The following is a 17,888-nucleotide window of genomic DNA, read 5'->3' as shown; positions in this document are numbered from 1 at the left end:
ATTTTATTAGACCACTTGAGAAAATTTATGCATTTTCTTTTTGCAAGTTACGCTTTATACAATAATACTATAAATTAATATATACTAACACTTTGACAGCGCTCAATGATTGAATATTTGACTAATAGGGTACTGAATTAGTAGTAGATCAATTCTTTTTTTATATATTATACTATATATAAACCATTTAATTAAGTAATTGTTTTTCTTCCACTTGTTGTAAGATCGAGCTCCACATATTTAGGAGAAACATAGAACATGGTCCTTGGATGAGTTGCTGTTTGACGTAAGTTTAAGGGAACAATTGATCATGATCAATATGTATGTATATTCATGCATGTTCCCTTAAAATCAAATACATTCACGGTGGTTTTTTTTTTTGGCAGTATGAGTTTTTCCGTAGATTTCGATGAGTGAAGATTCTTGGTGTCAAATTATTTGAAACCTTTGTCAGCCCAGTCAAAGTGATGAACAACTTGTCAAGTTGTTCCGCAGCGCCAAGTTTCTTGAAACCAGCAGCAGTAATTATATGCCAGTTGTTGCTTAGAACAAACATTTTCATATCTTCCAATACTATACTACTGTGTAATTTCTGAAACAGTGCTCACGGGAGATAAAGGAGAACATAATCCACATATTAGTGGCATGGAATCTATGCCCATGTTTTTATTTTGCATCCTTTGCTGAAATTGGGAAATTAGAGTTTTTATCTCATATATGGCTGCATTTAATTAGTATTGGGAAGAAATGAAAAAAAAATATCAATTTAGCTTTATTTCCTGAACCCTTTTTCTCGTAGATAAAAAGTAATTTTCAAATGAGAGAGAGGCGGGGAGAATGAGTTTTCCTTCCTCCATTAAGACAGCTAGTGGTTCGGTACTGATCATTTGTTAGAGGGAGAATTCCAACCAGCTGTATGGTAGTACTTTTCTGATATCAATAACAGTAAGAATTTAACCATTCTATATATGAACATTGAATATATGTTAGTCACTAAAACCTTCCAATTTTCTACATACTACTTTATGATAAAAAAAAAATCTGTATTCAAATTGTACGTATACCTTCTATAATGTTTTTTTTGGAGGAAGGGTGAAAAGTAATTAAGGACTACTAAAAAGGAAGGAGAGGAGATTTAAACCCCTACCGAAGATTGAATGAAAATCTCCTGCTACGAATGGGTGCCCCTTCTCTTGCCCTTTCAATAATATTATACTATGTGTACTCTCACTAGTAATGATATTAAGACTCATTGGTTTCAAAACTCATTCTTTCTCATTCATTAAATTTTTTTTCGTTACTTTTTCTCTCATAAAACATTTCTCATTCATTAATTTTTTTTTCTTCCCTCTCTTAATTCCTCTTTCTCTCACAAATTGTTCCAGCAAGAAAAGCAGATGAATCATGGTTTCGGGTTCGTAGATAAATCAAAACGAGGAGAAAAATAGATGAATCTTTTTGCTCGTTGTTGTTCCAACAAGAAAAGCAAATGAATCTGTCCTTGGGTTGAGATCTGATGGAAATAAGATTTTACTTTGATTTCCTCCTAGAAAAAAAAAAAAACAAAAAACCCAAACAAAAGCCAAAGAAACCAAACGGAAAGACAAAGAGATGATCTTTTGAGAAAAAGGATCAAATTTTGCTATGAGACCAATAAAAGATACAAGAAAACAAAAAAAAGGACAAAACACAAATACTTCAATAACACCATGTATTATTAACCAGAAATGTTTTGTGAGAGAGAAAAGGAAATATGAGAGACAAATAAAGGAAAAAAATTAGGTAGCGTTTGGTATATAGGAAGTGAGAGCACACTCTTTACAACGTGTCTAATTAAATTACATTACAATATTTATTTTATAATAAACCATTGCAATGTAATATTGTAATGCAATTACATTACAGTTAATGGATGTAATGTGATTGTAGTTTAAAACCAATGTAATCAGATTACATTGCATTTTTCAATATTAGTAATGATATTTTTACCTTTCAACTTTGTTACTTTATTAAAAATATTTTATAATTTATTTTTTATATAGATTTCAAGAATGTCTTTTTATTATTCTTAGTTGCCTTAGTGCCTATTAATAAATTTATATTATCTTTTAAAGGAAAAAGAAATTAAAATAAAATATATAGTACAGAAAATTATATTAAGAAATGAAAATAAAATATATAAAATTATAATAAAAATAAAACATATGACATTAAAAATATATCTAAGAGATGATATTATATAAAAATTAACAAGAAAAAAATACAAGTATATTAAACTTGCATTTTAATAAATAGGGATAATTTTGAAAATTGACATTACAATCTCATTAAAATACTTGTAAACCAAAAACTGTAATGTTATTTTTTTTTACATTTTAATTATTGCTTTACTTATATACTAAACACTGTAATGTTATTTTCTCTATAATCACATTACTTGCAATCATATTATATTGTAAAGTACCAAACGTCATTTTAATGAATGAGAAATCATTTTGTAAGAGAGAAAGTAAGGAAAAAAGAAATTAATGAATGAGAAAGAATGAGTTTTGGAAACAAATGAGTTTTAAGGTCAATTTGTTTAGACGTAAAATACTTTTTGAAAAATATTTTCAGAACTTATACTTATTTGGAAGATGAAAAATTAATTCTAAATATAAAATATTTTACAAGTCAATGGGAAAAACACTTATTGATGATGGAAAATATCTTACACTTCTTAATGGTATAAGACATTTTTCAAAGAAAAAAAAAAAACTCTTATTCTTAACATAGGGATATAGGTTTGATAAATATTAATATTTAATTTAAAATATTAAAAAAATATTAATTGAAAATAATTTTTAATTTAAAATATTAATATTTAAATTATTTGATATTATTAAAATTTAAAAATAAATTTTTTAATAAAATCATTCAATGCAATTAAATTTTTCATTTATAAATTGAATAAATCTTACTAATAATTATAATAAAAAATCTTTCAATGATCATCATTTAATAATTACACAAAAATATAAGTTTTAAATATTTTACACAATTGATGAATATTGATATTTTTATAGTGTTATAGTAAAAAAGTGATGAGATAGAATTTTTTTTTAAAATTAAAACTTACTTTAATTATAAGTATGTGGTTAAATGTTTTAAAAAATATCATTATTGATTTTGTCGAGTTTCATATCCATTTTTAATTTGATTCTAAATTAAAGAAACCAAATGATACCATTATTTTATAATCAATTCCTATTTATCATCTTTAACACCCAAATAACTCTACTAGTGGAAAATATTTTGTACAGGATGATACAAACGATAAAAAATGTTTTGACAGTTTATCCAAATAACAGAAAAAATAAAACTTCTTTATAAAATATTTTATATTGAAAAAATTTTCCTAACATATGTTATTACTAGTGAGAATACACAAGACGTAATATTAAGACAAGAAAAGGGGCACTCATTAAGGGCAGATTTTCATTCCCGAAGATTTTAGTTGTTCAAAGGATTTATCATGAAAACAATGACATGGAAAAGATCAAGTAGCACACCTCCAAAGAAAGGTAAAGGGCATATCCAAGATATGTACCAAGAAGTGTATCCCGCACACAAAATCTTGGTACTTGACTCTAAGGGAACAAATTAGTCGTCCGGGCGCTAGAAATTTCTCTTTGATTTTGAGCTCTGTTCAAACATTTTATTTTAGGATTATATATTTATCTTTATCCTTTAATTTGTCAACCTTAAATTAATTCTTTCTACAAGTAGAAAACCGAAAAGGAAGGTGCTAAACATGTTCCTTATTATTGCACATGCAAAGACTCAAGCCCGATATCATGGAAGAATGGAACCTTCGTGCTCATGTGTGAAAGGAAAAGTGAGAGAAGTTGAAAATCGAGATTATTTGGTCATCACGTACATGCATGCGGCAGCCAGAGGTCCTTGGCTTTCAAGTTCCCCAGTACATAGCGTTCGAACAGGAACTTTCTTCTTAATAACTTTCAACTTACTCTCCATTCTCCTCCTCAAGCTATATGTGAAAGCTCTCATGGTTGATGACGTAGTAGGTGATGATTTCATCCGGGAAATTTCATCAAGAGCCTGGTTGAATTAGCCAAGGCTACCTTGACTAGTAATGTCATAATATCCATGATTGAGGGGAAAAAAAAAAAACATTGCGGCACCTTTTAGAATTTTTACATATACAAACAACATATATGAACAACATTGAGAAACAACGACCAGGATTATCAATTTCTCAATATTCCCCTACTTATAACTGATTTACTAGGGGTGTATGTGACCCATCCTTATCGAGAATAGGCACCAAGGATGAGATGTTTCCCTTTTTTTGGCTTGCTCAGCAATTCGATCAGCAGTCTTATCGGCTTTGCGACTCACACACTCAACTTTCACACCTTCAAATTACTTTTACAAGAAGCAACAACTTCCAAACAGAACAAAAGTTATTTGAATGCAAATTCTTAGCCAACAACTATGAATCTGCCTCTACAATACCCCTTTCTAATTTTTTTTTTCATTTGCAAATCTAGTTACCTCTTTCATTGCTATGGCTTCAGTTTCCAAGCTTGATTGAGCGTGCACTTACATTCTTCCCGAACCCAGAACCATAGTGCCAGATTATTCCTTACCACCACACCAACTGCGGCTGTTAGTGGATTGTTACTGAAGGGCCCCATCAACATTTGTTTTTACCCAACCTTCGTTTGGTCTTTCCCATTTCTCTCTTTTTACTGTCATCTGTTTAACATTCTTTGCAACATCATTTTTAACAACGACATTCCAATCTTCTGCCGCTGCCCATGTTATTTTAGATACAGTCCTTTCCCCATTTGGATTCGCACCTTGGAAACTAGCCTCACACCTACCCTTTCAAATATGTCAGCAAGTAAAAGCAATTAAGATAGACACCATTTTTTTTCTCGTTAACACTCAATAATTCCATCTTCATAGCCATTTGAAATCATCTGTTAAAAGTGATTGCTATACTTACTATCCACCTTGCAGCCAAGTCCAATACTAAACCACACTGTTTTAACCCAATCACATTGCAGCAAGACATGCTCTATTGTCTCCTCATACATATGACATATAGGACATAAAGGACTTGATCTCACCTTTTTCGTTCATAGATTTTGAGAAGTTGCCAATGTATTTATGCATAATGTCCCTTGGAAGTTTCGAATTTTATGTGACACTTGCAAACTCCATATCAATTTCCAAACATCCTTGTTAATTATATGAGAAGAAGAAGGTCCAGTTATATTGACATTACAATAATCTTTCTTCAACAAATAATATCCAAATTTTACTTTATACAAACCATCTGCCGTTGCAGGCCATGCTATTCTGTCAGGACCACCTTCTTGACAAATTGGAATATTTTGAATAGCCTAATTGTCTTCAGCAGATATCACCCCTTGAATGCCATCCAACTTCCATTTTCCTCGCCTTCTATCCATTATTTTTGCCACTTTTTGAGGATACTTACAATTCTGCTCTTCCAAATTTATATTAAGGGATTTACATTTGGGCTTCTATCTGTCAGTCCATATATTAATCTTCTCTCCCCCATCACTTACCGCAATAAGAGTTCCTTCAAAAAATCCTTTCCTTCTAACAGGCTACACCATGTCCAGGAAGCTTTTGATCCCTTTTTTGCCTCCATCACAGAACTTTTCAGCAAAATAGATACCCTTAATAATTTTTGCCCGATAAGCATTGGGATTATTAAGCACATTATTTTGCAAACAACGCAATAGTAATGATGCAAACCTCTGAAACCCATTCCCCCATTTTCTTTCAAATACAGGTAAGTTTTTGCCAACTTACCCAATGAATCTTTCTCTACTCCTGTTGCAGCTCCCAACAAAACTGACACTTCAACATTTACTTCATCGCATATTCTCTTAGGTATTCTAATACAATTCATAACGTAGATTAGTACAACACAATCAACAACTTTGATAAGTATTAATTCCTTTCCACCTTGTGACAGCAGCCTCTGTTTTCAAGTTTTCAATTTTCCAAAGATTCTTTCCCTTTCATATATCATTGCTTCATATTTTGTTTTCTCCCTGATCTCATTCCCACATAATCAGGGGCGGAGTGTACCATTGTCATGACCTTCTAAATTTTTTAAAATTTTTTATATATTATATATATTTTTAATAATTTTCTCAAAATAATTTTTTATTGAATAATTAATACAAAATAATAAAATAATAAAATGATCCTATCATGGGACTACGACCCTATAAAAATTTTAAAATTTTTTATTTACTATATATATTTGATGAAATTAGAAAGTTATCATATAAATTCTAACCCAATATGCTAATTTTATCAAATTTTAAAAAAATAAAGGTGAGTCTACTAATCCAAACCCACTAAGTCTTAATATAAATCTAAATCTATCATAATATATTATATCTTAGCAGTTCAGTCCAATAACCTATCATAATATATTATATTTCAACAATTCAACCTAATAATCTAATATATTAATTAGCAATTCAAGAATCAAGTAGAAAATAAGAAGAGAACTTTCTAAAAAATCTACCCATTACGTGTAGAACACACAAACTAAAGAGATAATTTATTTGAGTTTGAAAAATTATTTTTTCTCTCACTCTTGCTCGTAAAAAGTGAGAGAGACTTTTTTTATAATTTTATTTAGTTATATATATATATATATATATATATATATATATATATATATATATATATATGACACTATCATTATTGTTAATATGTATTTTTTATTGTTTTAATGTTTTGTGAATTTTATTTAATCTTTTATGTGATTGAAATTTGAGTTATATATAAGGTTTTTTTAAACTGTTAATAATCTCTTTTAATTTAATCTTTTTTAAAAATATTCTAACTCTGTCCCTGCACATGACAATCAGGATTACGATCTTTGGAATTTGTCAAACTTAAATTATTTCTTTCTGCGAGTAGAAAACTGAAAAGGAAGGTACTTAACATGTTCCTTAGGGATTATTTGTTCCTTAGGGATAATCTTTTTAAAAATCAGGATTATAATTCAACTTATTTGTTCCACATGCAAACACTCAAGCCCGATATCATGGGAGAAAGGAACCTTCGTGCTCATGTGTTCAAAGGAAAAGTGAGAGAAGTTGAAAATCGAGATTATTTGGTCATCAAGTACATGCTTGCGGCTGCCAGAGTTCCCTGGTTTTCAAGTCCCCAAGTATATTTCTTCTTAAAAACTTTCAAATATCTGTTGTCTTACCCTCCATTCTCCTTCTCAAGCTATATGTGAAGGCTCTCGTGGTTGATGATGTAGTAGGTGATGATTACATCCGGGAAATTTCATCAAGAGCCTGGTTTAATTAGCCAAGGCTACCTTGACTAGTACTGTCATAATATCCATAATATAGAGAGAAAAAAAAAAACAAAAACAAAAACGCGATGATACCTTTTAGAATTAACTCTGAAGAAACTCCATCAATACTTTGATTTACAGTTGTGTTAAACGTGAGTAATACATATGAACTGATTTAAATAAAAAGAAACGCACATAGAGTAGGGTTATTTTATAAATCATATAAATCAAAAACTGTGTCATGATTTGAAGGTGAATAATATATATACATAATCTTAAAGCTATATATAATTAATTAGGGCCCTCGTAAAATAAATGTGATTATAAAAAGTGTTGACAAGGTCATCGGGATCAAAAGTTTTTAAGTGATTATTATCTGAACAAAAAACAAAATTTTGAAGTTATTGTATCCAATTGGATTACTATTTCTTTCGGGAATATTTGAAGTTTAGCCCAAATAAACTATGGGCTACACAACTTTACCCTATTTTAACATTTTGAATAAAATATTTGGTTTGTGATGGGCCTCCTAAAGCTGGGCCAGCCCTCAAATGAGCCTAAAGGCAAAGTAGCCCAATGCGCCGAATAATGAAGAAAGAGAAACACGTTTTGCTCAAATAAAAAACAAGAAAAAAAAGAAAAACCTACAAAAAATTAACATTTCTTCTCTGTGTTGATCTCTCCTTCTCTCACTCTCACAAGTATTTATCTTTTTGCTGCCTTCTCAAATCATCCCCATTCTCTCTCTAAAAAGGGGGAGGCAAGCACACTGTAATAGGCGGAACCAAAACGGAGAAAGAAAAAAAGAAGCTAAAATTTTCTACAATGCTCTCTTGATTACTTTCATGTCTCTCCCCCCTACCAAACGCTCTCTGAGCAACGCTAATTCCAACGCCACTGCTTCTTCTTCTTCCTCCTCTTCTCCTCACTTCCAACCATCAATGAAGAAAGCCAAGTCCCAAGCCGTCGCTTGCTCTCTAGACCCAAACAAGAACGGCCTTCACCACCACCACAACCAAGACGATAACGACGTCGTTTTCGACCCTTCATCTATGGCCCTCGACGATGATTCCAAGCCCGACGATGCTCGTGCTCCCGCCGCCGCTAATTTGTCTCGCAAAAAAGCAACCCCCCCTCAACCCGCCAAGAAGCTTGTCATCAAACTCGTTAAAGGTTGGGTTTCTGTTTTCTTGATCTCATTTGATTGTTTCGTTTTCTTCTTTGTGAAATTTATTTCGTGTCATTTGTAAAATTGCCTCTCTGAGCTAGTATGAGAGTTTGATCTTAGAAATTGAGGGGCTTTGGTTGTTGCGTCGTTTTTGGAATAGAAAAATTAGGGATTGCAGGAGGAGAATTGTAGACATTGGAGATTTGTTTGTTTGTTTGTTTGATTTTAGGATCTTGATATTGGTTAATTGATTCTATTCTTGTTACTGTTTTACTGAGCTAATACTAATTACTGGACATTTGGTTATTGAATTTTTTTCTGAGTTGTGCCATTTTGGTCTTGTAAATTAGAAGCTTTTTCAGTTTGGAGATCTGTTAGTAGCCAAGTACTTTGGATCACATCCTATGTAGCTTTTAACTAAATTTTTAAAGAGGTCTATTAACTGATCTTAATACCTGTTACATTGTCAGTGAATGTGGTCAATACTTCAACCATTTACTATTGTTGGAATTTTGTTTTATGATATCGAAATTGGTTTGGTTTCTTGGTGTCAATCTATTCGTGCTAAACAAATTTAGAGGGTACAAATTGACTTGTTAGTTTATATGGTTTGGTTACTTTGTTAATTCTTTTATCTTTGAGATGTAGGGCTACTGCTTATGCAGCTTTACATGAAAAGCTCTGAACGATTTATTCCTTCATTTTGTATTGTTTTTCAGTTTGCGGTTTCTGTCAGTTTATCAAAGGAAAATGTAGTGTGAATACTGTGTTGGAGACATACTCTGAAACCCCCTCATCTTCTTAAATTTTTTTTTTTTTTTGTGTTCTCTTATAGATCATTTTGGTGTAAGCATATATGTGTGTGCTCACATAAGTATAATCAGTACATCTTCCTAAACAGATAAATATGGGTTTTAGTTAGCAGGTGATTTAACCTGTTATTTGTAAGTTTACTTGCAAGGAATATATAAGGGTTGAAGCAAGTTTGGTTCTATTTGCAAATCAGATATGTTTCCAAAACTATCTTGTTTATGTGAACTAATGGTAGGAAACGAGAAGAGCATTGCTGAAATGGAATTAAAATAAAACATATATTCAGAAAGGTTCCTAATGCAACTTTAACTTCTTGTTTTGTTTCTGTAGCAAAACCGACATTGCCCACAAATTTTGAGGAGGAAACATGGGCAAAGCTGAAGTCAGCCATAAATGCTATATTTTTGAAACAACCAGATTCTTGTGACTTGGAGAAGCTTTATCAGGTAAATTCACATATATTTCTTCTTCCTCTCTATTTGATTATGATAGCCTTCTTCAATTTGAGCAACATTGTCTCTTGATATATCCACTGTGCTCCCTTCAGGCTGTCAATAATCTTTGCCTGCACAAGATGGGAGGAAGCCTTTATCAACGAATTGAAAAAGAGTGTGAAGAACATATATCTGCGGCATTAAGATCTTTAGTTGGGCAAAGCCCAGATCTGGTGGTTTTCTTATCACTTGTTGAGAAATGTTGGCAAGATCTTTGTGATCAAATGTTGATGATTCGCGGTATAGCCTTGTATCTAGACAGAACATATGTTAAACAAACCCCAAATGTACGTTCATTGTGGGACATGGGCTTGCAGCTCTTCCGGAAACATCTATCGCTTGCTTCTGAAGTTGAGCACAAAACTGTCACTGGTCTTTTAAGAATGATTGAGAGTGAGAGGTAATTCTAATGAATTTTAATTCGAAATATACAATTTGTTTATTTCTAGTCTTTGTTTGTATGTTCCAAAATATCAACCTATGCAAAAGATGAATAATAGTTTTAGATGGATGTTGTGATGGATTGTGTATCATTAAGTGTTGCAAAAGTTATGGATGAATTATCCTTCTCTTGGTGTGGTGGAGAGTTTGTTGCACCATTGGTGCATGTTATCTTTGCAGGGTCTGTCTACCTTTAAGGGGTAAAATAGTACTAGCGATGAACAAAGGCAGAAAAGGTATAAATTGAAAAAGGCTGCCCTATTGGTTGTTATTAGATTGGCTTTGCTTATAGTACATAAATCATATCATGATTTGATGAAACAGTGTAGTAGATATAAAACTATACTATGGAGTAACTTGTTTTAATGCCATCAAACCAATTTGATGCCATGCTGAATTTTCTGTGCAAGTAATAAGTAGAGAGGCAAAAATTGAAAAAGTCAACCTGCAACATGTTGAATATGAGTGAACATGAATTAGCTCATAAATTGTTGTTCTAATGTCATTGTTCTCTGTCTATTTTGCTTTTTTTCTTGTATTTTAGCAGCCTAACGGACATAAGATTCTTGCTACCTAGCAAAGGCTAAACAGCAAGAAGGGTAAAATATTTTCTATTGTGGAAAGATGTTTCTTGAAGGGCTGGTTGGGATGTCTGATCAATGCAATTCTAACCTAGTACTTCCAAGCATTTTGGAAAGAACCCAGCAATTGATAGGCAATTTATCATTGTATTGCTTTCTTGCTTGTAATTCTCACACATTTTTCCCTCTTACTTATAGTTGCCATCCGCATAAATTTCACCACCTAAAGTTTATGAAAGTTGTTAGATGATTGGTTTCCATCTTTTGAGTGTTTGTTAACTTTCTTTGCATCTTTGAAGCCACAGCATTCTGTTTTTGACCATGCAGATTAGGTGAAGCAGTTGAGAGGACGCTCCTTAACCATCTTTTGAAGATGTTTACTGCTTTAGGTATTTACTCAGAAAGCTTTGAGAAGCCATTCCTGGAGTGCACATCTGAGTTTTATGCAGCTGAAGGAATGAAATACATGCAGCAATCTGATGTTCCAGATTACCTGAAGCATGTGGAGGTGCTTTTCAATATCTTTTTTTTCTCAATAAGCAGTAATTGGTGCTGCTGTGTTTTGAACTTTACATGTTTTACCTTCTAATAAGAATGTTTATTTACCATATTATTCCTCTCTTGTATGGAATATAAATGCTTATCCCTCTAAGATTTTTAGGTAAGGTTGTCTTTGTAAGATTTTTGGTGTATTCTTGCAGATGAGGTTACATGAAGAACATGAAAGATGCTTACTCTACCTGGATGCTCTTACAAGAAAGCCACTTATAGCAACAGCAGAGAGGCAACTTCTTGAACGTCATATACCTGCCATTCTTGATAAGGTGCAAATATGAATCTTCAGTTGTTATTTACTCTCTGTATGCCTGCTTGGATTTGCATCTTTTCAGTAGTTATATTTTCTCTGATTTTTTCAGGGATTTATGATGCTGATGGATGGGCATCGTATTGAGGACCTTCAGAGGATGTACTCACTATTTTCAAGGGTCAATGCTCTTGAATCACTCAGGCAGGCCCTAAGCTCATATATTCGGAGAACTGGGCAGGGCATTGTCTTGGATGAAGAGAAAGACAAGGACATGGTGCCTTCCTTGTTAGAATTCAAGGCTTCACTTGACTCGATATGGGAAGAAAGCTTTTCCAAGAATGAGGCATTTTGCAATACTATCAAGGATGCATTTGAGCATCTAATTAACCTTCGTCAGGTTAGCATGTTTTGTCATTTGTAGTAGGTCATTAGTTTGTTTTATTTTTAAGTTGCATTCTTGTTGTTAAGTTTTAAGTTGGTGAAGTAATATTCCTAATTTAGACTACCATACTTTCACACTTGACTGATGGTTTAACTTTGTGCTGTCTTTAATAGAATCGACCTGCTGAGCTGATTGCAAAGTTTTTGGATGAAAAACTCCGTGCTGGTAATAAGGGTACTTCTGAAGAGGAATTAGAGGGTACACTTGATAAAGTTTTGGTTTTATTTAGGTTCATCCAGGTAGAGTTCATGTTTGCACATTATAAATCATTAAATTTACTTTTTCCTTGAAACAGTTCTCTTTGTGTGCATTAATGTCTTGCTTTTATTGTCCTATAAGTTAATGCTAGAGATGTGAATGATGTTTTTGTTGGTAATTAAGGGCAAGGATGTCTTTGAAGCATTCTATAAGAAGGATCTTGCAAAACGGCTGCTGTTAGGAAAGAGTGCTTCTATTGATGCGGAGAAATCCATGATTTCTAAGGTCAGTATCTTTTTCTTTTGCATCAGATGATGTTTGTTCTACATATTGTATTAAATTGTTATACTGTTATGATGCTGCAGCTGAAGACTGAGTGTGGCAGCCAGTTTACAAACAAACTTGAAGGAATGTTTAAGGTATGCCTATATATCATTTTCTATAAATTTGTCCAAGAAATGCAGTCAATAAAAGTTGCCACTGGAATTTCTAATTAGAGCTGGTGCTTTTAAGTCCGTAAACATGGGTGGTTCAATAACTCTTATAAGTTATAACCACTAGGAACATGTTACCCTAATGCTGGTGGTATTGGCACCTGGAGTGTTATATCCCGACATGAGTTGGATAACTATGATTAACCCTCACAAACAGTATGTAATGATTATGTAACAAAAATATTCTTATTGTGCCTTGAGGATAGATCATACAAATAAACATTAAAGTAATAGAATCATGTGAGAAGAGAAGAGGAAAGGATTCAGGAAGTTAAATTCATCTTTTGTTTTTAGGCTTACCTACTTGTTAATTGGTCAATTGCAGATCCAACAATCTACTAAAGTGATGGAGTTGTGATACTGGAACTTAGTGTTATGTGATTGGATTCTTGTGCCTAGAATATGTTTACACTGCAAACCACATTTACTCTTAAATTGTTTATACTTTGGTAGTTGAGTAACTGGAAACTAGGAACAATAGCCCATTGACAGGCACATGTGAATCTCCTTTCCAGTTACACCCTGTTTGAGCAAAAATAGCAATATATATTAATTTAAATGTGGTATTAATGCAATTGCTGCCTAGATAATGGGCTTCTGTTAGTAATTGAATCACTTCATGATCTATGTTTGATCTCACTGCATGTGGTTTTATGGCAAAGAGGCCTTGCTCTTTCCCAGAAGTCATTTGCTGAAATTGACAAGGGAGGATGGACTTGGAAGATTCTTTGCAACTTTAAAAATGTCTGTCATATATTTTCACGAAGAGTCCTTCCCTTCATTGTGTGTTTATGTCTGTGCATGTTTGGTTTGATTTGTGAGCAATTGCAATATGACTCATAATTATATTGAGTGTGGAATCTCGTGATTTTTATCCAGGATATTGAACTATCAAAGGAGATAAATGAATCATTCAAGCAGTCATCCCAGGCCCGGATAAAACTTCCATCAGGAATTGAGATGAGTGTCCATGTCTTAACAACAGGGTAAAATCATATTTCACCATTATTTTATTTTAATTAATCATAACTGCAGTTATCAATTAGTTTATTGTCGAGGTATTGAACTCTATTTTGGTTGTTGAGCTGCAGGTACTGGCCCACATATCCACCTATGGATGTTAGGCTTCCTCATGAATTGAATGTCTATCAGGTTTGGTTCAGCCTTTGGGATGAAATGTTCACCCTTATGGACACCAGCAAGTTTTTATTTACAGTTGCCTAACACCTTTTCTTCAACTTGGTGTAACAGGACATCTTTAAGGAATTCTACTTAAGCAAGTACAGTGGGAGGCGCCTAATGTGGCAAAATTCATTAGGTCATTGTGTGTTGAAAGCAGATTTTCCTAAAGGTAAAAAGGAGCTGGCAGTTTCCCTATTTCAGGTTGGTGTCTTGGTGTTTCAGGGACCATTGTTCTCCTGTTGTAGTGTTTGTTCTGTTTTCAAATTCTCTCTACAAGCAGAGAGGTTCTGACAGTTTTCTGGTTTTCTTGTCTTTACCTCTAGACTGTAGTTCTGATGTTGTTCAACGATGCCCAAAAGCTTAGCTTTCAAGACATTAAGGACTCCACTGGCATAGAGGATAAGGAATTGAGAAGGACCTTGCAGTCCCTTGCTTGTGGCAAAGTACGAGTCCTTCAAAAGGTATGTGCCCATTGCATTATTGCACTTTCAAGTTTAATTTCTGATTTGCGCTGGTAAGTTGGTAACATTATTCTTTTTTCTTCCTCCCATTTTCCTTATTCCTGTATATCTTTGGATTTGTTTGCTGCAGTTGCCAAAAGGGAGGGACGTGGAGGATGATGATTCATTCGTTTTCAATGAGGGATTTACTGCTCCTCTCTATCGTTTAAAGGTATATCTATTTGTAATTTCAAACTATGGTGGGTCAAGATTTTTTGTTAGATTAAACTACATGCCTGTCATGCTTACCTCCATGCTACACCACTAAATTCCCAGCAGTTTTATTATGAATACTGTGTGATTGCCACTCACATAATATGGCATCAAGATGACATTTCCTTTTGTGATGCAGGTAAATGCAATCCAGATGAAAGAGACAGTTGAGGAGAACACAAGCACTACTGAAAGAGTATTTCAAGACCGTCAATATCAGGTCCACTTTTTTGCTTCACTCACATTCTCTCTTTGTAGTTATCTATTTAAAAAAATGAAAGAAAAGAACTGAAAGTTATCTAACATGAAGGAGCTCAATCAAATGTATGCATTTTTGCTTGATGTATTGCAGGTTGATGCTGCTATTGTTCGGATAATGAAGACGAGGAAAGTGTTGAGTCACACTCTTCTGATAACTGAACTCTTCCAACAGGTAAGCATGTTTTGATTGTTTGCATTGTGCATAAAAGAGGGATATATAAAGAGTCCCCAGCAACATCTGGAAATAAATAAACAGAAAGTTGGTGCTTCTGTATTGTTATTAAGAGTTATCATGCCAAAGTGCTTTGCTTTATTTGAAGGGTGAAAATTCTCTTTATATACCATGGTTAAATTATTGCAATTGATGATCGCCAGACATGGGGTTTAAAGGGATAATATGTTTTGAAGTTGCATTTGGACAATACTCATATTAAGCATAAGTTTCTTTCGTTGAACAGCTTAAGTTTCCCATAAAACCGGCTGATTTGAAGAAAAGAATCGAGTCTCTCATTGACAGGGAGTACCTGGAGCGGGACAAGAACAACCCACAGATATACAATTACCTGGCATAGTTTACCTTTTTCTTTTTTTTTTTTTTTTTTGGCCTTTTGATGATAGATATCCCCTTGTAAATGACACGGGAAACTCTGGTATTCTCCAAGAGGCAGGACGCCGAAATCCCTTGTCAGATCCATGTACAGTAACTTGTAGTATTTGTTTTGTTGCAATTGAGATTGTAATTGTAAAGCATATTTAGCCTCTGTTTTTGATACTTGTTACGGACTTAACACTTGAGTTACCTGAAATAAGCTGCATTATTTATTTCTTGGGTCGTTTGTGTGTGTTTTCATGTTTTTTTTTTATATGGTAAAAAAGGAGGGTGTAGCCGTATGAGGCTGCAGCAGCTTGCAGGGGTAATAGCTGACAAGGGTTTCGACAATTGCTTTTCAGAAACACATCAGATTGGTTGGGGGAACTGGAAGGATGGGTTACGCCAGCCTCTCAATAAGGAAGGTGTATTACCATTTTACTTGGTTATGATCTTTGCTCATAAGCCCAAGAATCTGTGGCATGACCATGGTTTAACAGCCAACAAATCAATCATCATAAAATATTAGAATCAGTCGGGTTTGTTTATTTTTTTACAGGGCTATGGGAAGCAGTCTCGAACATGGTACATTGGTACCACTGGGCCTTGTTAGAGATTCGAGATTGGACTTTGTTGGAGCTGAACAACTACTAGTGTAAAATTAAATTAAAATCTTGTATGAATTCGAATAATCTCTGGAGTTGAGTTACTATTTGATTGGTTCACACCAGACCCGACAACGGTCTCTTTCTACGATGTCGTCATTCAACTTTTACAATGTATAAAAAAACATAAGCTTGTAGCCCCGGTTGGGTTGAACTTTCTCACTCAAGAAAAGACAAAACCAAAACAATTTTCCGATGTATACCATAATGGATCACCAAAGCTATATTCATTCATTCAATCAAGCATCAACAGAGAAACACCCTTAAGACATCAACACCATCACCTTGGCGCAAGTTCTTACCAAAAAGAAAGACAGGAAGAAAGAACAAGTTACAACATTACCCAACTCTTTTTTATTTAAAGACAATACCAAAAAAAAAAAAAAAAAAGAAACAAAGAATAAGATATATTTTGAAGCGATCATCAAACGGCTTTGATTGAAGTGGAAGGAGAGGTGTCATTGTCAGCCTTAGATTCGAGATCTGGGCTTGGGTTGAGAGGGGCTCGAACGTTGTTGTCGTTATCGTCGTCGGGGTCGTAATCAGGGTTCAGAGATCGGTCGATGGCTTCGCGGCCTCTCTCGAGGCAAGGCTTGCAAGCGATCTCGATTGCTATCCATCCTAATACCACTCCTGCTATTGCTATCACTGCGCTTGTTATTGCTGCCATTTTCTCTCTCAACTCAGTTAATCAGCTCTGCCTTTCCTGAAAAGATTTTCAGAATTATTTTGGGTTTTCAAGAACTGTTTTGACTTTTCTCCATCAATTGGGTTTCAGGCCGTCTGAAGCCCAATCTTTCCCACCATCACATGTGCCCCGCATGATAGCAGGATTTTAGGGCTCTCTTGGGGTTTGTCCTATCCTGGTTGTTCCTTGGGCCTTGAACTTTTGGTTCTTGTTTTCGGTTAGTTATGAATTCAACTTTCTTTTTGTCGAATATTTTGGGGTAGTATTGTTTAAGATTATAAATCATTATATATGCTAACAATAACAAGGATTTTATTAATTTGAGATGAAGTAATTTTCTTTGAAGATATTACATAAGTTCATATTATTTAATTATGCGTCTAGTCAACTCATTGGATAAACTTACCATATAAATGGAAAAAAATTGACATGTATATTTTTAGGTAATTTGGAAAATAATTTTATTTTAGGCAACATCAAATTGTGGTTGCAAATCATTATATATAAGGCCAAACATTTGAAAAAGTCCTTAAATTATTATAAAAAATTCAAATAAACCCTTATACTTTTATTACGTTTAATCAAGCTCTTGTATTTTTATTTTGAGACAGTAATTAAACTTTTATTTTAATTCAAATAAAACTCTTATGATTAATGATTGACTTATTTAAAATATTATTTATCATTTTATATCACATAACGCTAACGTAATAGGTTAACATAATATAATTGATAATAATGTGACACATTGATATATTACAATTAATAATGACATGTGCTAATTTGACATGATAATATGCTTATGTGACATTTTTCACCATCTACATTAATCCCATATCAGCGTCATGTGGATATAAAATAACAAGTGATATTTTGATTAATAACAATTAGTCAATTATTAGTCATAAGAATTTATTTAACTTCAAATAAAGATATAAAGAGCTTGATTAAACGTGATAAAAGAATAAAAACTTATTTA

At 33.2% G+C, this 17,888-nt stretch overlaps 2 protein-coding genes across 2 annotated transcripts; one reads left to right on the top strand and one right to left on the bottom strand.

Annotated features, from left to right (window-relative positions):
- Positions 1–8,017: 8,017 nt before the first annotated feature.
- On the top strand, positions 8,018–15,789 carry CUL4 (cullin4). The gene is made up of 17 exons (XM_007025002.3): positions 8,018–8,545; positions 9,684–9,799; positions 9,901–10,247; positions 11,197–11,377; positions 11,571–11,693; positions 11,787–12,074; positions 12,233–12,358; positions 12,501–12,602; positions 12,683–12,736; positions 13,691–13,797; positions 13,903–13,963; positions 14,063–14,194; positions 14,317–14,454; positions 14,585–14,665; positions 14,846–14,926; positions 15,059–15,139; positions 15,426–15,789. Exons 1-17 carry the CDS (start codon positions 8,218–8,220, stop codon positions 15,537–15,539), a joined length of 2,460 nt encoding a protein of 819 aa, XP_007025064.3. The 5' UTR covers positions 8,018–8,217; the 3' UTR covers positions 15,540–15,789.
- A 630-nt stretch (positions 15,790–16,419) lies between these two features.
- LOC18596491 (outer envelope membrane protein 7) lies at positions 16,420–17,098 on the bottom strand. The gene has a single exon (XM_007025001.3). The coding sequence runs from the start codon at positions 16,889–16,891 to the stop codon at positions 16,646–16,648; it is 246 nt and encodes an 81-aa protein (XP_007025063.3). The 5' UTR covers positions 16,892–17,098; the 3' UTR covers positions 16,420–16,645.
- Positions 17,099–17,888: the final 790 nt, after the last annotated feature.

The sequence above is a fragment of the Theobroma cacao genome, chromosome 6 (assembly GCF_053813885.1).
Source record: "Theobroma cacao isolate CCN51 chromosome 6, ASM5381388v1, whole genome shotgun sequence".
Lineage (NCBI taxonomy): Eukaryota > Viridiplantae > Streptophyta > Magnoliopsida > Malvales > Malvaceae > Theobroma > Theobroma cacao.
Note: the sequence above shows the minus strand (reverse complement) of the source record. Positions and strands in the feature narration are given on the sequence as shown.